Genomic DNA, 22,406 nt, shown 5'->3' on the forward strand with positions numbered 1-22,406 from the left:
CAGCTGGCTGCTGCTGAGATATCGCTGTCATATCTCTGTACTTGGGACAGCAGCAGCATGTCAGACCGAGGGCATATAAAGGGTTGTGATCACACTGAGCTGCCTTTTGCCTCTCCAGCGTGAGCAGCAGTGCTGAGCCACACCTGAGGTGTGTTTCCAGCCCGAATTCCCTGTGCTGCAATGGTGAGTGAATGTCCCTCTGCAACACGGGGCCACCTTTCCCCAGCAGGGCCAGCCCTGGAAAGCTGTGGTGCCTTTGCCCAGCCCTGGAGAGCTGTGGGTTGAGCATACTACTCCAGCCATCTCTCCTTTGGCCAAACTCATCCAGGTTGTCCAGGGGCTGTGGGAGGGGGAATGTTCATGTGGAAAGGGAACAGACCTCCTGGCTCCTCTTTAAAGGTACCGGAGAGATGGCACTGGAGTGTGGGCAGGATTTTGTGTCAGCTCTGTGTTGGTGTGGTGCAGCAAGAGCTGGGGCAGAGCGGAGCAAGCAGGAGGCAGCAGGTCCCCTCTGGCTCCATGCACCTTTACCTGCCCTGGAGACTATAGATCACCTCACCGGCAAAGCATTCCCAGCGTGGGTGCACTTTGCCCGGCAAAGCAGCTCTTCCTTGGGATGTAAACAGCTCCCCAAGCAATAAAAGCTCGACAGGCAGATTTGGGCTGGTGCAATTCTCCCCTCCCTTTGCAGCAGCTCTCGAGGCAGCCAGTCATGGAGGTGCCGATGGGACAGCCCTGTCTCCCTCGAGAGCCCGCCTGGGATGTTCAGGGATGCCCCGGTGATGTGCTCTGCTCCTGGGGTGGCTGTGCTCTCCCGAGTGTGCCGCGGTGCTTCCCTGCCCGGCCGAGCCCAGCTGGGGGCTTGCAGAGTCAGTGGCTCGTGGTAAAATGAGGGCTGAGAAGGAAAAGCAAAGAGGAGAAGTTGTCTGCAGCGAGTTGTATTATCAGTGTCTGGATGAGTGGCCTCGGGCTGGATGCGACCGTGGGCGATTGGGCAACATTCCCTGGCCCGGGGGAAGTCCCATGTGAGTCTGGCAGTAGATCCTGATCTTGCAGCCCTGGTTTCAGCAGGGGTGGGAAAGCACTGCTCATGGAGAGCACATCCCACCTGTGGATCAGCTCTTCCTCCCCACAGCCCTGAGACCTGGGGCTCTGCAGGGTGGAGCCCCAAGCCCTTCCCAGGGGGCTGCACCCATCACTGGGGGCTCCCAAGGCTGCAGTGGGTGTCGTGCACCCCACAACTGGGACATTGCTGTGCATCCCAGTGGGTCAATCTATGCTGTGAGCCTGTGGCAGGGCTGGGGCTCTCAACACCCATTCTACCAGCCTGGTGCTGCCAGCACTGCCTTCCTGGGGTTCCTTTGGGTGCTCAGTCTGAGATCTGCTCCCCTTTCCTCCCGTGGGGAGCCCAGGACTGCTCCACTCACAGCTGGAGTGAACTCACACCCAGAGACAAAATTACATAAGGGCTGCAGATGACTCACGCCAAATCCCTGTTTTTCCCTGGATTGTGTGGTGATGGAGACTCAGCCACTTGCATTTTCTCCTCCAGGTATCCACACACAAGGAAGCAGTGTTTGGGAAAGGGCAGAGGCTCCCACTTCCAGGAGCACCGTGAGCAGAGCCTTGCCACGCTCCTGCCTGGCATCTGCCTGCGGGGTGCCGGGGAGAGGGGGCTGTGAGAAAGAGCCCATTCCTCACTCTCTGCGTCTCTCTGGGCACGTTAGGGCTGTTACCGGGACAGGAGATGCTCCAGCATCCTCGCGGGAAGGCTCTCCCAGCTCCCAGCAACTTCCCCGGACGAGCTGGGGGTGTGCAGCACACAAAGGGCAGCGTGTCTGGCGCTGGGGAGGGGAGCAGCAGCGATGGTTTCCTGGGGAAACCGCACCGTGACTGTCGGCCCTGTCACCGAAGGAATGGAAACCGAAACTCAGAGCTTTCGGCTCGGCGTTTGTTTGTCTAAAACCGGCAGATCCTGGGTTTCGGCTCTCCCCCGCCCTAATGCTGTGGATGTGATGACGCAGCTTTGCCTCCTCCCTGCTCCAGCAGTGGCTTCCTGCGCTCTGCCGCCAGCGATGGAGGGACAGCAGAGCCGGCTGCTCCCTGGGCTGCTCCTTCTTGTGTGTTGAGCAGGGCAGGAAGCTTTATATAATGCAGTGAAAGCTGTTTGCTTCTAGAGCTGGAGGGAAAATATCCCACCTGTTAAATCAGTGAAACCTCCAGATATCCCACCTGTAAAACCAAAGTGAAGCCTCAGTGCCAAGGCTGCTCCGCCTGGGTGAGCTGGGCACTGCCTGTCCTGGCGCGGGCACCTCAGGGGAGTAGTGCCAGGTATTTTGTTTGTTTTTCCCTGCTGTCTGACGCTGTCACAGAGACCTTTGCTATGGTTTAGAGTCAGGGCCGCAGAGAGGATGATTCCTGCCCCAGGCAGTAGCAAATGGGGATGGACTCCATCACTATGGAACACTCTGATACCAGGGCTAGGCCTCGCTTGGTTACCCCTTCCCAGGCAGAGACGTGGCCCTGGTGCTGCTCAAACCATAGCAGTTCCCACGGCAGCTGCAAGGGCAAAGCTGGGAAGCCCTTTCCTGGTTGGGAACACTGGGATTCCATGGGGTCAGATCCTGCTGTGAGGCTGAGCCACCCCCTGCTCCTCACTGACAGAGCACAGAGTGCAACAGAGCCTGGCAGCCGTGGCCCTGTACAGGTGGCCATCCTGCCATGGGTCCAGCAGTGACCAGAAATGCCTGGTCATTTTCCACCCAGTTCTCTGCTGGGATCCATCCAGTGCCCTCTGCTCCAGGGGAGTCCATTCAGCACCCACAGGCCTGGGCTGCCCCACTCCTCTTCTTAGTGGGAAAACCTTTCTTGGCTCCCCAGGGTGCTGCTGGATGTGAGCAAGGTGAGAGCTCCCTCTGAGGCACCCAGCGGCTGCAACTGCACAAGCAGGAAGGTCAAAAACATCATTTCTCTTCCTCCTTCCACTGGTGTTGACAAACGTGCCAGAAATCGGTCTGCCCCTCCTTCCTCCCTGCTCCAGTGCCGTGCCCCACGGGCTGGCTCTGTGTTTCCTCCTCCCATTTGCTTTGAGGAAAAACTTTTGTCGCTAAGGCTGGTTTTGTGTTGAGGTGGCACCACCATGAGCGACGCGCCCATCAATCGATGGAAGGATTGAACAGCGTCCCTGTCAGCAGGGACACTTTGCCTCTGGTGCCTGCGATTTTTTGCAGCCACTTGTAGCTGGAGGTGTGTTCGTTTTCCCTGGCTGTTTCCGAGGCTTGCAGCTGGCTTCTGGCATGAAGATAATTCCATTAAGTGGGAATGCTGAGGCTTGACCGCAGTGTTGGGCACTTGATTTACAGGTCAGGGCTTTTCTGAAGCCTTGTGTCCAGACTGGTGAGATGCAGCTGCTCTTGTGGGTTCCTGGGGCTGGGGCTGTTAGAGGAGCTTCTTGGGATTTTGCTCTGGTGCGTGTGTTTTGGGGTCAGATCAGGTTGCAGGGCTTGTTGGTGCTGTGTTCTGGTTCTGCAAATTTGCGGCATCACCAAACCGCACTGGAGGAAGGCACTGCCCAGTGCTGGGATGAGGTGCTGAACTGTTGTGGGATGGATTTGGTGAAGGGGCTGAGAAGGGGGTCCACAGCCCGGTGGGGAGGATCCCCCACTCCTCGGGCGCTGAGCATCAGCTGATGGAGCTTGTGTGGTAAAACGTGCCCACAAACTGGGGTGCGGGACCTTGCCCCCGGCTGTCGGTGCTGCCCCACGAAACACGATGCAAATGAGACTCGGCTGCTGCTGGGGGTGGATTTGGGGTTTGAGTTTGTTTTTGGCTCGAGGCTGAACTCTGCAGCGGGTGCATCGCGCCAGGCGGAGAACCGAACGGAAAACGAAAGTGATGATGAACAGAAAGGAGGGCAGCGCTCTGGCCCCCACTCCCGCCCCCCCGAGCCCCGTTAAAAAGGAGGCTGCCGGGGAGGCCGGGCCGAGGACCGGGGCTGCCGCTCAATATTCGCTTAAAACTCCGGTGCCGCCGCTCCCGGCTCTGGACCGAATGTGAGCGCGGGGAATCCCGACCTGCTGCAGGTGAGCAGCGCCCCCGGGAGCGGCCCCTGTGCACTCGGGGGGGACAGGAGCGGCGGAGACTCGGCCCCGATGCGCGGGGATGCGGGGCTGGGACGGGACCGGGCTGGGAGCTTGGTACCCCCAGGAGCGCCCGTCCTGCCGGCTGCGCGATGCGAGCGGTGCGGTCCCGCCGGTGCCGCTACCGGTACCGACCGGCTCCTGCTGCCCTGGATGCCCGTGCCCGCTCCCCTTGGTGCCCCTTCCCCCCGGTACCGGTCCCCCCACCCCGCTGCCCGTCCCTCTTGTCCGGTGCCGGCTCCCCGCTCCAGGCTGCGGTCCCGGTGCCGATCCCCCCCGTCCGCCCGGTGACCGTGCCGGCTCCTGCTCCCCCCGGTGCCGGCGGGCGGGGCGGGGCGGGGCCGCCGTGATGCAATTTCCGCGAAGTCCGGCCCCGGTTTGAATGCAGGGAGGCCCGAGAAGCGAAACTGCCGGCGGCGGCGAGTCCCCGGCTCCCCGCGGGTTCCCCCACCCCGGCGGCGGCGGCGGCGGTGAGAGCGGCGGGGGGCGTTCCGCGGGTGGGGGAGCTCCGGGGATGGGCGGTCAGCGGAGCGCCCTGGGGGGCTGCAGGACCGAGGGTGCCCCCGGTAGCCCCGCAGCGAGCCGTGGGGTCCTCCAGGGCTTGCGGGATGCTGCAGGGCGTGCGGGGTGCGCATCCCGCTCAGCCCCATCCCCGGCTCGCAGCGTCCCTGCCCGGGCTGGGATACGTTCGGGAGAGGATGGTCATAGCCAGGGTGCAGGTTTGAGGTGCAAAGCCCCGTTCAGAGGGTGGGGAGAACGCCAGGGGTGCACAGTGCTGCCTTCGGTGAGCGGTCCCCGAGAGCGATATTCTAATCCTGCTGCCGCCTCTCAACTCCGGGGATGGAATCTGGGAGCTCCCGGTGAACTTCTTACAGTTGGATAAAAGCAAACGCAGCATCCGGGGGTCCACGTGCCTCGGGGCTCCGCACAAACTGGAGGGTCTGTGCCTGCACACACACTCGGGCAGTGGTGTCGCAGCTGCCACTGCAGCAGCCAGGCTGGTAGTGCCAGCTCTTGGGTGGGATGTGGAGTGAGCTGTCTGGTTGAAAAAGGCTGGGAAATGGGGGCGCCAGGAACTTTGGGGGCTGTTTTTGCGCTGGAGGGACTGTCCAGAGAGGTGCGGTTTCGGTACAGCCAGGAGGGGTGGGGTGGCACTGGCCAGCATCTGCCAGGCAGCCCCATTCCACCGCTTCCAAACCCTCCCGGCCAGCCCGGCTGCACTGATCGCTGGCGGGGTGCTGGAGGTGCTGGGAAGATCTCGCACTGTTGCTCTGAGTGCTGCTTGTAGTTGAGGAAGAACTTCCAAGGGGCAGTGCTTGGCTCGGTCCGGTGACCGTGCTGTGGGGCTGCAGCCCCCCGAGGCACAGGGTCCCCTGTCCCCATCCCTCTCCCAATCCCGATCCACGTCACTTGCTCTGATCGAGGGGCACTTGGCTTACTCCAGCGTAGCACGTTGCCTAATATTCTGTCAATAATTAACAAAGCCAAGAGCTCAGAAGGGCCGCCTCCCTCCTGGTGGGATAGGATGGGTGCGGAGCACCAGGATGCAGGGGCACGATGAACATTTCTCTACCACAGCCGTGCTTCCCCTCGCCATTTCCAGGGAAATGTGATTATCTCTGGCCACAACGCTGCCCTGCAAGGCGCCTGCCAGGGACGATGCTTGGACACAGCATGGCCCGGCCCTGACCCAAAGCGTCTTCCTGAGCCCGGAGGAAATGCCATCAGCGAGGCCATGGTGTGCTCTGTTTGGGTTTGCTCCGTGGCAAGGCTGGACCAGAGCTGGGCAGAGGGTGCGTTGTGTGTGTTGGAGCCTGGGAGAGAGGCAGAACTTGTCCAGATGGGGCTGGGGGCACAATAAACCAGCCTCTGTCTGTCATGGTGACTTGGGACCCATCAGAAGAATGTGAGCGGCTTTAAATGCCAGGCTGAGCTTTTCAGGATCAGTATAAAAAAAGGTTGTTTTTTCTTGAAATATACAAAATTCAGCTTGTAAATCATGGTCTGTGGCTTGCTGGTAAATACTGCTCCCCATCCACTCTTACCTTCCCTGGAGGTAAATTTGGATTTTGCCCTGTTGACATGTTTTTTTTTCCCAGTGGGGCAGCTGTCTTGGGGCGTACCTCCCCGAGCTTCCTCATGCCTTGTGTCCTCCCTCCACCCGAGCTCGGATTGCAAAAGTTTCCTTAGCTTTTTCTTTTTTTTTTTCCCCCACTATTTTTTTTTTTTCTAGTATAAGAGTGCTGTAGAGAGAAAAAAATCTTTAATTTGGCGTCAGCACTAGTGCTGTGCAGAGACTTTGAGCGGAGTTTGCACTTCCCCTTCCTCTTCCCTCCCACCTCCAGACCCAGAGCATGTTCTGGCAGTTTGCTCAAAATCAAACGCCTTCCTAAAAAAATAAACAGCAGGGGAATTGACCCTTTTAAAGGTGGAATATTCCCTCTTAGCTTTTTCCAGCTGGGATGCCCTGCCTAGGCATGAATTCCAGCGGCACCCTGGCTGTCCAGCACGGTCTTTATGGGCAGTTCTTCAGCGTTTAAGCGGGTGGGTCGGTGCCGGCGGTGCTGCAGGACCGGGTCTCCCACGAGCTCTGCGGCTGTGGATGTGCCGGGACCGGGAAGTTCGGCTCCCTCTGCACGGAGCCGAGTGTCGGCGAGCAGATTTCTTTCTCTCCGGTGTGTATAAGTGAGGTATACCGGAGTTTTCAGCAGTTACGGTGTTGCACAGATGTCGCACAAACCCTGAGCTTGAGCGCCTTTCCCAGGAGGGCTCGGCCAGAGGCGGAGACTTCCAGAGGAAGGAAGGTGGAAGCGCTATGGGAGGGATACCAAAGTGTTCCCGAAACTGCAGATGTCAGTTCCACTGGGAACGTGCTGCCCTCGCCAGCTTCAAAGGAGCTGAAAGGCTCTCAGCGGCTGAGCCTGACCCGTGTCCCGCTCCGGGAGATCCCGCTGTGGAAATTCGGGAACAGCCTGGCCCCGGGTCCTCCTGCCCTGTGCCGAGCTCCAGGGGCAAGCTGAACCTGCGGTCCCGAGGGATGCTCCCTCTGCCCTGGGGTCCCGCTTAGCTCCAGTCCATCCCTGATCTCCCGAGGAAAGCCGAGTGGGAATGCTCCCTTTGAGCAAACAGTCTCCCCACGCTCAAACAGGAGGGATTTTGACCAAAAGGTGCGGGTCTTTTTTTCTCCTGCAGTCCAGCCCTCGGAGCAGGCTGTGTCTCCCCAGACTTCTGCCTGCTTCTCAGTGTCTGTGGGTTTTTCTGGTACTCATAGCCTGGAGAAGTTTGACAGGAGCAGCTCCAGGGGGTCTGCAGCCCCCACCAGCACCGTGCTGCCTTTGCTGTCTTGCTGGGAATCAGAGGAGCATCCCTTGATGCCCTTGGGACATGAGACAGATCGTTCCACTCCTCCTCCTCTCTTTATAGGTGCTTATTTTCAAATTTTCCCGAATTATTTCATTCCCATGCAAAGCATTTTATTGGCATCAGGCAGCACCAGAACCTCAGCTGAGGCTCCAATTTTTCTTTTTCTTTTTGTGGTACAACCAGCACAAAGAGCTCCTGACCCCTGAACTGCAGAAAATTTTATTCCAATGACCATGACCTTGTTACAGCCCGAGGACAGGAATACCCTGGCTCTCTGCTGGCCCCAGCCAGCTCAGGGTCACTGCTCTTCTTGCACTGCCAGCCTGCACTGAGTGCTTCAAGTAAAGGTTTGGAAGTGAAGTCACAGAGCTAAGTCTGGGTGATTTAGCTCTGAGTGCAGAGCTCGTGGCGTGGCACAGTGACCCCAATTGAGCCAGCGCTGGCGTGGGAGTGTGCCACGGAATCCCACAGCTTCCCGAAGAGGAAACCTGCAGCTCTGCCCAGTGCCAGGCTTGCTGCCAGGCCTTGAGAGATAAACTGGGCGGGTGTTTATCCACCGAGCACGTGTCTGACCTGATGCACACAGAGAAGCAGGATTAGATGACTCCTTCATGGCTCAGCAGCAGGTGGATGCTGTGACACTGGGATGGGAGGTGAAGAGCTCTTTAGGGGTATGCTGGGAATGTGGGTGATGCTCCAGCCACTTCCAGCTTGGTGTTTGTTGTCTGGAGCTCCAGCTGGAGCAGCAGCCTCAGCATCCCTTTCCCACTTTGCCCAGTACCCTACTTAACCCAGAAGAGAGGAACGGATTCTTAATTAAAGGTGCAGAAGCAATGCAAGGTTTGCCTTCCTCCTCCACTGGACCTCAACCACAAATCCTGCTCTTCCCTGGCATTGCCAGAGAACCAGTCTGTGGTGGCTGCTGGCCAGGAGTCCGAGTTGGGTGCTCGGCATGAGGCTGGTGGCTTTCCTTGGCAGCACACTCTGCCCACAGATGTGCTCGGGCATGTTCCCTTCACCCTGACCACGTGGCCCAGCCACCAAACCCTGCAGCATCATTCCCAGGAATGCTCCTGGCCTCTGGTTACCCAGGAAACTGATGGCAAATGCCGGAGCTGGTGGCTGGAGAGGGCAGTGAGCTGTGAGTTGCCTTCCTCGCCGCCAGGGCCGAGCTCTCCCAGCCGGATGTTTACTGAGCTGTCAGCTGGAGAGACGCCGGCAGGCCGCTGTTCCAGCATGCCCATCTCCCAGCCTTGGGTGCTGTGTCCCAGGAGCAAAGAGGGCGGTTGCTTCATTAATTAATTCCAATTAATCTTTTGTGTTACGGGGCTGAGGGGCTGGAGCTGGGTTCCGCCTGCTCGGCGTGGGGCTGCCTGGCCAGCTCAGGGAAGAAAACAGGATAAAGAAAGTTGGCAGGAGGGACTCAAGGTGGGGCAGGCGCTGGCAGCAGGAAGTTGGATCGTGTGTCCATGGTCTGGGGAGATCAGTGGCCGCTTTTGGGACTGTGCTGGGCCCTCTGGAGCAGTCACTGCTTTGCCACTTCGGATGGTAAATACTGATGGTCTATGGGGACATTGGGGACCAGGCTGAGGCCTGGGAGCCAGCACCACTCAGCAGCCTGATTGCTGTGCAAAACACTCCCCTGGGACCCGGGCTGGTGGGAGAGAGTGCCAAAGCTGAGGTTGCCTGGGTGAGGTTCCCGGCTGTGCCGGTGCCTCTGTGTCCGCCCAGCCAGGGATTGTCTGATGTTTCCTGATAGGTCACTTGTTCCTTGTTCCTTTGTCAGGCTTTATGAGCTCGCACCGATGACTGGCAGGTATGCAGTGAGCTAGGACTTGGCCACTCATTCCATGGCACCACCTCCCCACGGCATCACCTTCTAAGATCTTCCTGCCATTAATATTGCCCCGCTCAAGCTACAGCCGAAGATGCCCACGGCCAAAAGCCCGAAGGTGCCGCTGGGCAGCCTCCAGCAGCAGCTGGAGCTGCTCCTGGTCTGCTCCAAGTGCAGCGTGAAGGAGAATGAGATCACCTACCACCCGCGGGAGGTGGAGCACAAGTGCATGTACGAGATCCTGCTGGCGCGCTGCCGCAGCCGCAGGAGCACAGCATGGAGGAAGGTGTCCCGGCGGCCCGGCTTCCCCAACCCGGCGCGCTACGCTGTCTGCAGGTACTACGTCATGGGGCTGGGCTGCAACAGGCACAAGAACCAGTGCACCTTCGCCTGGAGCGCGGAGGAGGCCATGGTCTGGAACTTTGAGAGGGAACATCAGCTGGAGCGGCGCTGGCTGAAGGCGGCGGTGCTGCAGGCGCAGCTGGGGGGCCACCCCGCTGCCACCCCCACTGCCAGTGCTGCCGGTGAGATCACCAGCGAGTTCGGGGGGTACTTCCAAGAGATCTGCAAGCGCTGCTTTTTCAGCTGCCCCCAGCGCATCACAGTGGGTGGCCCTGGGTGGCTCTGTGAGTCCCACCGCACCTGGGACCCGCTCCTGGTGCACGTGGTGCTGGACAGCCAGAAGAAGCAGCAGTACACGGCCATCCGGCCCTGCCCCGAGTTCATCGAGACCCTCACCTACTGCCGGTTCATGTCCCGGGGCCGGCCCTGCAGGCACGGCCCGCAGCGCTGCCAGTACGCGCACAGTGACGTGGAGATGGCCGTCTGGGAGGCCGAGAGGGAGCACGGCTTGCTGCGCTCCGACCTGCTGCCATCCGCGGGCGCCGGCAGCACCGACGGCAAGCCGGCAGCGCCCGCGCCCGTGCACTTCTACTGCTGCATCTGCCTGGTGACCTGCGGCTCGCAGGAGAGCTTTGAGAACCACTGCTCCTCCATCGAGCACGTGCAGATGCTCTCGGCCGACAGCTCCATGCAGTGGGTCCACCGCGCGCCGCCGCTCGGGCTGACCAAGTTCTCCCTGTGTAGCAGGTAAGGTGACCAACAGGGAAGAGGGCAGGAGCTGCTGGCTCCCTGAGGATCCCCATGCCACCAGGCACAGGTGGCACCTGGAACACCTCTCTCCCGACAGAGCGGAGGTGTGTGAAATGGGGAACAGCTGCACCAAGGCTCATTCCAAAGAGGAGCTGCAGGAGTGGATCCAGAGGGTGAAGGTTTCCATGAAGAAAAAGAAGCAAGCCATGAAGGATGGGCTCTTGTCCTACCAGGACCGGCTCCTTGCTGAGTATCGGATGTGCTCCAACGAGGTGTTAATTGTGAGTTAATTGAGAGTTAATTGTGAGTGGTGGGCACAGGGTGGGAGCACTTTGGTCCAGCCCATCACAGGAGAATCCTCCTATGTGAGAACTTGGGAATGGAGCCTACTGATCACCTTCCTAATGGAGATGCAAAAAGGGATGTGGCTTCCTCCTTCCTTTATCTCTCTGGAGATGGGAGAGCCTGCTGGGGTACCCAAGCCATGCCATGGGTTCTCTTGCTTCCCAAGGCTGCTGTGTGGGGACTCAGAGCAGCGGTGGGTGAGGATGGAATATGAGGATGTCCTCTTGATCCCTCTTGGGAGGATGTAGCGTAAAGGCAGGGTGGCACTGTGGAGGGCTCTGAGGTGTGTCCTTGGGATGCTGCCTTCAGTCCCTCTCCTCTCATGACTCCCCACAGATGGCTGAGCATGTCGAGGGTGTCCAAGTTGTGTGTGAGCAGCCTCTGCATGTGCAGCTGGAGGACAGGAAGAAGAAATACCAATGGCGGTTCAAGGTCCACTCTCAGGTAAGCTCAGACCTTTGGAGGGTTTTGTTTGGTTGGGGATTTTTATTTAGTTATTATTTCTGCAAGGGGCAGAAGGATGGGGATTTGGGCATGTTTAAATGAGGACATGTGTTGGGTATTCAGGAGCTGCTCAGGTGGTGCTTGCACTGGGGCTGTGTGCAGGGAGTGCAGCCACTGTGTCTCCTGTCCTGTGCAGTGGTCCTGGGGTAGACCTGGCTGCTCTCAACACCTTCCCTCTATCATCACAAATAACAACATTCAGCTGCTTTCCTGCCCAGGATTTTGTGGATGTTGGGGGCAAAAGCCTGTCTTCTTCAAAGTAGATTTCCCATTTACTGCGCACTGGTTGATATTGAACTGAAACCTGAGGTTCTGTGAGACCTTAGACTAATTGCTGAGGGATTGCACGAGGAATAAGCTGTGGTGCAACTGACCCAGTGTTTGGTTCCTCTAGCAGCTTTTTCTAGGAAATGCTGCTGGAGCATCTCACCAGCTGCTGGGCGCTTCCCGTGGGCTGCCCTCACTGTGTCCTTGTCTTCTCCTGAATGGCAGATGCGTCTGCAGCACGTGGCCCTGCTGAAGCGGAAGCCTGGAGTCAACTTCTACTTCTCGGGGAATGGGCTTTCCCGGGGCCTGCAGTACCTTTGTGGGGAGCACGTGGCCACCATGTCCTCCTCGCACCACACCGCACTGGTGGAGGTCAGCATGGAGTGCTGCACCCTGGGCATCTTCGAGCAGTGGGTGGTCTTCGACTTTGGCAAGCGGCCCGTCCTCATGCAGAAGATCAAGGTGAAGGTGGGCCGGCGGGAGACCCCCCAGCACGTCCCCAGCACCAGGGACAGCAGCCGCCCCGTCAACTTTGTGCGGTGGGATCGGGGTAACCGGATCATCGTTCCCAGCATGCCAAAGACTGATGAAGATGTGGTTTTGCTGGCAAAGTACAAACCTCCTGCTCTGGCACTGGATTGCCAAAGTGAGAGTAGTGCAGTCATTACCATCACCCGGCTCAACTATCGGGAGAGGATGCACAGCTTCCTCTTCCGTGAGGAAGAAGCTGAGCAGGCTCTGATTGCCAAGTAAGTGCCAGGCGTGGACCCTTTTGGGGTTCCCCTTCACTGGGGACCACAAGCCTGTTGCTAACCCTTGGGGCCACACTGCTCTTGGGGTCTTTTGTCCATTCTGGGTTGGGTCTTGTGGTGTCTTCCCAGAAAACTGGAAACCTGCCAAGAAGGATGGCTTGCTGTGTCTCATCCTGTGGCTGTGGATTATCTAGAGCATGGTTTCTGTCTCTATGTGCTTGGGGGGCTGGCAGACCCTCTCTGGGTGTAGGTGGCAATTCCACTCTCCATGGGGGAAGGCTCAGGAACTGACAGATCCTTTCTCTGCTCTTCATCTGGGTGTTTCCTCCTTTCAGACTCAACCTGCGTGTGCTCATCTCGCTGACCCCCATGCTGCAGAGCCTCTCCATGGGGGCGAAGTTTGCTCTCTCTGGGGAGCTGTTTGCTGAAGTGCCTACCCCCTACAACCTCTCCCCGGACACGGATGAGGGGTACCTGCTGAGCAGGTCTGTGCCCACCGCCTTCCTGGCGCTTGACCCACCTGTGAACAATCGGGTTTATGAAGTTTTTGTGGAGCATAAAGCCACCACGGAGAAGACCATCTGGCTACAGATACCTAGCAGGTGCTGCTCGGAGCTGAACTTCAAGGCAAACACCTCCCACAAGGTGGAGATCCAGTTCCAAATAGACCAGCTGCTGTTCCGGCAGTGGCACCAGGCTGTGGACCACCTGTTGGATGAGAAGCTGATCCTGCCAGATGTTGCCAGTTGTTCCATCCCCTACTCTCTTGGGTCACCACAGAGAGGCAATAGCAAGCAGAAAAAAGCCATCTCCTTCATCACAGGCCAGCCGACCACCAGCCGGCAGGTGCCACCTCTGCTCATCTATGGGCCTTTCGGCACAGGGAAGACATTCACCTTGGCCATGGCCACCCTGGAGATCCTCAGGCAGCCCAATGCACGGGTGCTCATCTGCACCCACACAAACAGGTTAGCAGGGAAGGGGCAACAAGAACTGTGGGCAAGCTGGTGCATTGCTCACTGAGGGGTTGAAGGGGAGACAAGGTGTATGAGCTGGAGGTGAGCTGCCCTTCAATTGCTTGTTTAAATAAATTAGTTTTTATTGAATTTGTCTTAACCTGCTCTAGTTCCTGCTAGGAGGAAGCCTGGCATGGGTGGAAGTCTTTGTGGAAGAGTCAACACAGACTCACAGAATCCCTGAATGGTTTGGGTTGGAAAGGACATTACAGCTTGTCTTGTTCCAAGCCTTTCCCCTAGACCAGGTTGCTCCAAGTCCTGTCCACCCTGGCCTTGAACATTTGACATATTCCTACCTCCTCATAAAATGGGAATGTGGCTGGAAGGACAGTTTTCTCCAGCCTTTACTGTGCACTGAAACAAGTAGAAAGCTGCTGCCTGACCATGCTGGGATAATACTGTGCTCTAGATGCCCTTGAATACTGTTTGGCTCTGTGTACATGCCAATCTATTGACTTTTCCAGGGAGAGTTTGGGGAAGAGTAAATGCAGATCTGGTCTGAATGCCATTGGATCTGCCTTCAGAGAAACCAGGCCAAGACTGTTAAAATTAGAGCAGTTACACTGAAAAGAGTGTCCACATCTGATCCTGCAGGCTGTTACTGCCTCAGTTTTTAATGCATAATAGATGGTGACTGCTAATCTTAGCCTGTTCCAGGCTGTTTGCTTGCACGGAAGCTTCTCCTGTAAGTCTTGTCTCACCCGTGGATGGGAATGCTTTGCTGTCAGAGGAGAGCTCCCTGTCACTTGGCTGGCCCTGGACAGCATCAGGGCCATAGGTTTTGTTGGGCACATCACATTTTTCCATAAGTGTTTCAAGAGATGTTGTAGTCCCAAATACCAATTCCTATTTTAAATCATACTATTGAAAGAGGCTGGGAATTTGTGGCTGCGTAGGCACTGGTTTCTTTGTGCAGTTGTAAATGTCTGCTGTGACAAGTGTGGTGTCACCAGAGCCAGGAGAGAAACTGGATGTGTGCTGCAGAATGTGAGAGAACTTTGTGTCACAGAATTTAGGAACGGCGCCAACAATTCCTTGATGCTTTTCCCTTTTGTTGCCCTCCAGCGCTGCTGACATTTACATCCGGGAGTATTTTCACAACTACGTGACCACGGGGCATCCATGGGCTGTTCCCCTGCGGATCATCTCCCCCGACCGGTCCATCAACATGACGGACCCCATCACCCAGATGTACTGCTGCCTCTCGCCAGACCAGCGCTCCTTCCGCCACCCCACGCAGGCCGAGATTGATAAGCACCACATCATTATCACCACCTCCATGCTATCCAAGGACTTGAAGGTCCCCCGAGGCTACTTCACCCACATCATGATCGACGAGGCTGCGCAGATGCTGGAGTGCGAAGCTTTAGTTCCGCTCTCCTACGCCACTTTTGACACCCGCATTGTCCTGGCTGGGGACCACATGCAGATAACCCCAAAGCTGTTCAGTGTTGGGAGTGGACAATCTGCTGATCACACCCTCTTGAACCGGCTCTTCCAGTTCTACCAGAGGGAGAGGCATGAGGTGGCCATGAAGAGCAGGATCATCTTCAATGAGAATTACCGTTCCACTGCCGGAATTATTGAGTTCATCTCCAAGCACTTCTACATCGGCAATGGCAATGCTATCCAAGCCAGTGGGATCATCCCACCCCATCCCGAAATTTATCCCCTCGTGTTCTGCCATGTGTCTGGTGTGGCTGAAAGGGATATCTCCATGATTTCTTGGCAAAATGTCTCCGAGATAATACAAGTGATTGAGAAAGTGAAGGAGATCTATCAGAGGTGGCCAGATGAGTGGGGTGTCCGGGACCTGAAGAAAATCTGTGTGGTCTCCCATGGGACACAGGTGCGTAGAGGAATCCTGCATTCCACCTGAGGGGGCTGTGCCTGCACTGCTGACTAAACAGTCCCTAAAAAAGACCTTTTAATCTATTTATTATTATTTGTGCTAGTAAAAATAAGAAATCTGCGGTCTCATGTGCCTTCAGTGGTTTTTTTTAGGCACTCTCCATTTGTGGAGAGTTCCACTGTGGAATCTCCAGTGTTTCCTGGGTGGTTGGAGGAAAGATGGTGGGATGACTTAGTTAAACTCTTCTGTCAGCATCTTCTAAACAGGTTAATGACAGGGCAGTGGGAGCTCTGGCTGAAGTCAGCCCAGAAATGTGGCTGCTTTCAAGTAATTTGGGGAACCTGCAGCTGGGCAGGATGAGGGACCCTGGTGCTTGGTGGGAGGCATTTCTGAGCTGAGTTCAGTTGTGCCTCTTTCTTACCAGGTTTCTGCAACAAGACAAGAGCTGAGGAAAAATCATCTACAAGATGTGGTGGTGGAAAACTATGAAAATTTGCCAGGTTTGTGTCTTGTGCAACAGTTCCTCATGCCTGGCTGCATTTTGGGGTCTTTTGCGTGTGTTATGCACAGCTTTTGCAGTCATGCTGGTGGACAGGAGGGTCCAGAGCAACTACAGCCACTGTTAACAGGCAGGGGGAAGAGAGATTGGGGTGTTAGCAGAGGAGTTTCCGACATCTTTACATTTTCCTCCTTGTTAAAATGCAAAATATTGGCTATTGTGGAAAAATACTGTCTGGGAGGTGCTGCCAGGCAGAGCTCCCCTGCCCTCGCCATGTCTCTGCCACCAGTGCAGTCCACCTAACACCAATTAGGAGGGAGTGTCTGGAACTCCTTTGGCTGATTTCCATTCCCATCGGGTTGGTAGATTTTTGATTTTGTCTTTTCCTGAGTGAATAAGATTTCACACTGAATTAAATCTGCAGCCAGCTGTCAACTCATTTCAAATATATGGATATTTCTTTGTAGGAGGGTAAAAACCCTGTAAGTGCCATCCCAGAGACTTGAGTATGTGTGAATCATGTGAAGCCCTAAGTACCAGTGAGGGAGGGGGGTGACAGAAGGGAATTGAGACCAGGATGGCTACCAATCACAGAACAGCTCACTAGAGGAGGAGTCTCCTGCTCTGGATGACAAGAGAGGGATAAGGCTGATTTTGTCCTCAAGGACTTAGTTTATGACTCATCCGTGTTTTCATTATCTTTTTTTTTTTTTTTTTTATTGTGCAGCTGGGACTCCTCGTGGTGAGAATAACTTCCCCCGGGGGTGTTTGTGATCTCCACACCCTTTCTTTACAGCCTCTTCCCAGCTCTGACATCACTAGGATACCTCTTGTTGGTTATTATTTGTTGTGTGGTCAGCAAATGATCACTGCTCTTGTTCCTGCAAGACCCTCAGTTCCTCAGGGAATTTGAGATTCACAGCAAACTTTTCCCATGTTTGCAAGGAGGGGCTGCTGGTGGCACTGGGCACACTGGGCTACTCTATGGGTGCTCATGGCTGCATTGCCCAAGTTCTCTGTCTTTATCCCATCTCCAAGCTGTCCTTTCCTCCCTGGTTTGTGGGTGGTGGTGCCTTGTGATGTCCACCCTGGTTCATGCACTGAGGATCTCATGATCCCCAAGAGCTGCTTTACCCACACTGGGTGACCCCCACGTTGCAGCCGAGCGAGGTCACATCACTCCATGGTGACACAGTATAGACAGGTGACAGCCAGGCAGGGTCTTCCCTGTTGGGTTCTCATGGGTGACTTTTCCTTGTCCCCTCTGGTGCAGGGCGTGAGTTTCGAGTCATAATCATCAGCACAGTCCACACCAGCGAGAGCCTGCGTGTCTCAGCCTCCCACCACCTCGAGTTCTTCAACGAGGCCAGAGTGCTCAACACCATCATGACCCGGGCTCAGTCGCTGGTGGCTGTGGTGGGGGACGCCGTGGCCTTGTGCTCCCACGGCCAGTGCAGCAAAGTATGGAAACGGTTCATCCAGCAGTGCATTGATAATGGGAGCATCTTCCCAGAGAACCTGACAATGGCTCAGATCAAACAGGCTGCGTGTGACAAGGAGAGCTGGAGCAGGAGCCTGGAGGGGGATGAGGAAGACTGTGACACAGACTCCTTGAGCTCTGAGGGTGAGAGCATGAATCCTGATGATCCCATCCTCCAGGAGCTCTTAGATGAGAGCAAGAACATGCTGGTGACAGTGTCTGATGAAGGGCTGCTGAATGTGAAGTCTGAGGCTTCAAACCAGTGGAAAGACAAGTGGGAGTATGTCAGCTTCTCTTCTCAGATGATGCAGCAGTACCTGCATATGCACCCCCAAATGTACAAGAGGTGCGAGCTGGTCAAAGAGGCGTTCGACAGAGCTTCTGCCTTCACCCTCAATGACTCCCCTGCCATGAACATCCAGATCAAAGGCAGAGTTAACTGTGGGACGGCCTTCACTGGGGACGAGGTGCTGGTGGAAATCTTGCAGAACAGCACAGGCAGCAGCAGCAGCCACCGCCCACAGGGGAGGGTGGTGGGCATCCTGAAGCGTGCCGAGAGAGAACGGACCTTCATCTGCATGATGGATGAGTTTGATCCCCGTGTGATGATACCCATCGATCCCACTGTCACCAAAATATTTGTCCCGGGGCTGAAGGAGAAACCCAATGTCATTCCCATCCGCAGGCTTGTCAATGGGAAGTACAAAGTGGTCAGCTGTGAGAAGATCAGCCAGGAGACAAGGAGGTGCCAGTTCTTCTGTGTCCAGGTCATCTCCTGGCGGGAAGGGTTTTACTACCCCTTGGGGATAATAACAGAGATCCTGCAAGCAGCATTGACTTTGGAAGAAGGCTTAAAGATCCTTGCCTTGGAGTATGGTTTGGAGAACAAATACCCAGCTGCTGTCACCAGAGAGACAGCCAAATACACCTCCAACAGCAACATAAACCTCACCAAGGAAGCTCTGAAGGACTGTCGGAATTACATGACCTTCACTATTGACCCCCAAGGTGCCAGGGATTTGGACGATGCTATCAGCATTAGGGATCTTGGGCGTCACTATGAGGTTGGGATCCACATTGCAGATGTGGCTGGCATAATTCCCAAAGGGAGTGCCTTGGACCTGGAAGCAAAGAAGCGAGGTGTGACCTACTATGCTCCCAACCAGGAGCCTCTGTGCATGTTCCCACCCAAAATCAGCCAAGATGTCTGCAGCCTCCTGCCGCAGAAGGATCGACGGGTGATCTCCCTGTTCGTCACCGTAGAGAAGGAGACTGATCAGATGTTAAAGGGAATCTTCACCATCTCCGTGATCCGCTCGGACAGGCAGCTGTCCTACGAAGAGGCAGAGCTCTGCATTAAGAACTGCTACAGGGGAACAGCAAAGGCCCTTCGTTTTGATACCCTGGAGGACTGCATAGCTGTGGCTTATCACTTCTCCAGGATCCATCGGAAGTTTCGGCTGCAGGAGGACTGTTTCTATGACCGGCTGGATGAGGAAAGTTCCCCGGGAAACAGGGGGTCCCATCAGATGATAGAGGAGTTAATGATCATGTTCAATAGTTTTGTGGCCGAGTTCCTCACCAATCAGGAGGTGACCAGAAATGTCACTCCTCTCCGGTGTCAGTGTGAGCCAAGCCTTACACAGCTGTCACACATGAAAGACAAGTACAGCCACATCATTCCTTTGTCCATCCATCTCTTACATCACCTGGGAGAAATGCCTCCTGGACAAGACTCCCCTAAAAATGTGGAGTTCAGTCTTCTGGGCCCCATCTGGGAGCACCTGCAGTCAGCTGCTAATGCCCATGACTTCCAGAAGATGCTCGACCTCGTTGTCACTGATGACATCCACCCAAAGCTGGCCCCAGTGGTGCTGGAGTTCAGGAGACTGCTCAGCCGCTCCTACTTCTGTCGCTCCAACTCCACTGTCCAGTCTAAGGCAGGCCATTACTCCCTGCACGTTGACTCCTACACCTGGGCCTCCTCTCCCATCCGCCGGTACGTGGATGTCGTGGTCCAGCGGCACCTGCATTCTGTGCTCCGCAAGAAGCCCCTCATCTATTCTGCGGATGACATTGAGTTTCTCTGTCACGACTTCAACAGGAAGAATACCCAGGCGATGACGTACGAGAAGAGAGCCCACTCCCTGCAGATGGCCTGCCAGCTGAAGGACCAAGTCCTGCAGAAGATTGCCTTTGTGGTGGATATCGAAGAGATGAGCAGGTTTTTTAAAGCCCTGTTTCCCCTGAACAATGAGAGTCTTCCGGATCCCCAGAGAATTAGCTACAGATCCCTTCAGCTGATAGAGCAGCCTGTGTTCATCCAGCAGCGGAGCAGCATCAGGCTGACCTGGAAGAGGAGGATGTACTCTGCAGAGACAAAGGAGCAGAGCCTGCGGGAAGGACCCCTCTGCGACAAGAGCGTCACCCTCTTCCGCACCCAGACGTGGCAGGACGTGCTCACGGCCATCAGGAACGAGGAGTTTGACGAGGCCGCGTCCCTCCTGCGGCAGAGCAAGGAGCTGTACCGCCGGCACATAGGCTGGGTGCGGAAAAGCTCCTGCTCCCACTACATGGAGCTGTCCCTGGAGCTGAGCGCCGGTGACGCGCTGTGGTTCCAGCTCACCACCGACGTCAGCCGCGGCTTCCTGGTGCCCTTTGTGCAGCTGTGGTGTGTGACACCAGGGTTTGAGGTCTGCCTGCAGCACATGGAGAAGCCAATTGACTGCTTCTCGGCCTATGCCACGCTGCCATCCAAGGACAGGTACAAGAACCCGACGGAGTACAACAAGGTGTGGATGCCCATGAGTGCCATGGAGTCTGCGTCGTGTGCCGTCGCCGAGAACGACTCGATTGTCATCCATGATATTAAAATAAAGTGGGCAAAGCAAAGGACAAGCAAAGGACAGCTGCAAGGGAGCTTTATGCTGAACAAGAAGTGGTTGGAGGACTGCTCCATTGAAGTGGACTTCTTAAACTGTTACCTGTGCATTCGTTTAGGTGGGCTGAAGCTTCCCAAGAGCCCCCAGAATGATGAGGAATGCCTTAGTCATGGCCTCCAGAACCTGTCTTTGCTTGACAATGGCAAATTGGAGAACAAACTTGTGGTTGATCCTGATACCTACACCTGGGTGGCTCACGGGGTCACGGAGGAGTTCAATGATGATGACAAGTTGGACAGGTCTGCTCAGCAGACTATGAATTTTTACATCCACTATATGTCTATGGAGACCATCCCTGTGGAGGTCTCACAGGATTCTGCCAGGTTCACGGTGGAGATCATTCCAAAGATGCTGCCAGACATGTAAGTGTGCTCTGGTTCACCTGGCATCCCACAGGACCCCTCTGCTGCACCCCCATGGGCTTTTCTCACTGCTGTGGCTGATCCCCTGAAAAACCTGCCCTTATCTTTATTCTGACTGGCCATACTGTTGGGCTTTGGGTCTCTGGGGAATGTGGCAGCATTCCTTGGGTCTGCTCTCCAGAGGGTATCATGCTCTTCTGGTAGTCCCTTTGAAGGGGGAGATAGGGGAAGGTGCTGAAATTTCCCTCAGGACCAGCTTCTTATATTACTGGGTTGCTGCAATATGTGTTATAAAAGGCCAAGTGAAGCTCTGGAGTGGGGTTTGCTTAGTGGAAGAGCTCCCTGATTTCCAAATCATTCCCCTTTGTTGTTGCTGCAAAACAAGTTCTGCTTTTTTTAAATCAGAGCTGATGTTTAGTTTGCCCTTCCTCATACACAGCAAAGGCTGCTATGCACCCCCAATGCTGTAGCATTCTCAGGGCAGAATATGCTTCCTGTTCCATCATGAACTTTAGGAAACATTGGAAGCTAATCCAGTAAAAGGGAGTGGGCCATAACAAAACAGAGTTGGGACAGTAGTTTTGTTCCTTGCTGTCAACATCTTTACAGGCTCAGCTCTTCAGTCAGTTGAGAAATGGTCCCAGATGCAGAGGAGCAGAGTTAAGTTAAAGTTATTTGTGGTTTAAGTTCTTTGTGGAAGGAGTTAATGCAATAACAAAGCAGAGAGAAAGAATAAGTAAAGCAGTTATGCAAAGCTGAATTACTACTTTTGCTATTTTATGCTACATTCCATTCATTCCTATTTTTCCTTGTCTGTCAGACGGAAAGAAAAAGCACTTTGGAAGCTCAAGTATGCCTCTGATCTTGCTAAAAGCATCGCCCTTGGCCATGAACCTCCTCAAAAACGTAAGTGCAAATATTAACCTTTCTTACCTTGTGGCTACTTGCTTCTGGCCAGGCAGGTGCCCTGGCAGTTTCTGTGGGCCCTTGCCATAGGGCTGATGCTCCCAGGGAGGTTCCCCTGGCAAGGGGATGAGAGGAGCTGCTGTGTAATTTGGGATGCCCTGCTGGTGGCTGGCACAGCTGAGATTGTCATCCCCAGGACTGACAGACATGGTTCATGGGCAGAGTATCTTGGCATGGGATGAGGATTATTTCTAGGTGGTCTTGTAATGGACCACCATCACTAGGTACCTGCTGCACCCTCTTGCTGAATCACTTCTGTGCTGCCCTCAGTAACTTATTTTAAATTTGTTTTCTTGGCTTTTTGCTGTAACAGTGACAACATCCAGATTCCTGCAGCAAAATTCCTTTGATATCCCTGGTAACAGCTGGAAACTTAACAAGAGTCAGAAACAGGCTGTTCTGGATGCTCTAAAAAAATCCTTCATGCTCATCCAAGGCCCACCAGGTAAGGGGGGGACAGCAGAACACTCCTGCTGTGGTATGGATGGCAGGTGAGAGCTGATCTGCTGCTTTCCATAGGACCCTCAGTGAGCCAGAAGAAGGGAACGTGGGTTGGCATCACCTACAGCTGTGCAAGGCAGTCCCCTCCATTCTTGATTTCGTGGCTCATCAGCTGGATGCTGATCCAGAGCATGTGTTGTGGTTAAAATGTTCTCAGCATGCTCCTTTTTTTTTCTAGGCACAGGGAAGACTGTTGTTGGAACTCACATTGTCTACTGGTTCCATAAACTGAATGAGGAGAGTGTTGAGAAAACAACATGCTTGGAAGATGAAAAGGACAAGAAGAGAAAGTGCATCTTGTACTGTGGCCCATCCAACAAGTCTGTTGATGTTGTTGCTGGTAACTATCATCTCTTAAGCCCCTGAAGTGGCTTGTACTGGTGGGAGGGAGAACATGTGGTGTGGAGGGGCAGAAAGTGGGGCTGGTCCTTACAGAAGACCCTGCACTGTAGGGCGAGGACCAGTGGAGATGGGATGATGAGTGAGGGGCAG

The 22,406-nt window shown here is 55.3% G+C and overlaps 1 protein-coding gene across 1 annotated transcript in view; it reads left to right on the forward strand.

Annotated features, from left to right (window-relative positions):
* Positions 1-75: 75 nt before the first annotated feature.
* Positions 76-22,406, forward strand: part of HELZ2 (helicase with zinc finger 2) — a 30,596-nt gene continuing 8,265 nt past the window's right edge. The window contains exons 1-12 of the mRNA XM_058850543.1: positions 76-183; positions 9,289-10,425; positions 10,526-10,709; positions 11,110-11,217; positions 11,770-12,293; positions 12,632-13,264; positions 14,378-15,161; positions 15,589-15,664; positions 16,937-20,447; positions 21,268-21,353; positions 21,727-21,858; positions 22,093-22,254. Of these exons, the coding sequence (XP_058706526.1) occupies positions 9,431-10,425; positions 10,526-10,709; positions 11,110-11,217; positions 11,770-12,293; positions 12,632-13,264; positions 14,378-15,161; positions 15,589-15,664; positions 16,937-20,447; positions 21,268-21,353; positions 21,727-21,858; positions 22,093-22,254 (7,195 nt within the window). The 5' untranslated portion in view covers positions 76-183; positions 9,289-9,430. The remainder of the gene's footprint in view (positions 184-9,288; positions 10,426-10,525; positions 10,710-11,109; positions 11,218-11,769; positions 12,294-12,631; positions 13,265-14,377; positions 15,162-15,588; positions 15,665-16,936; positions 20,448-21,267; positions 21,354-21,726; positions 21,859-22,092; positions 22,255-22,406) is intronic.

This window comes from Poecile atricapillus, chromosome 15, assembly GCF_030490865.1.
Source record: "Poecile atricapillus isolate bPoeAtr1 chromosome 15, bPoeAtr1.hap1, whole genome shotgun sequence".
Taxonomy (NCBI): Eukaryota; Metazoa; Chordata; class Aves; order Passeriformes; family Paridae; genus Poecile; species Poecile atricapillus.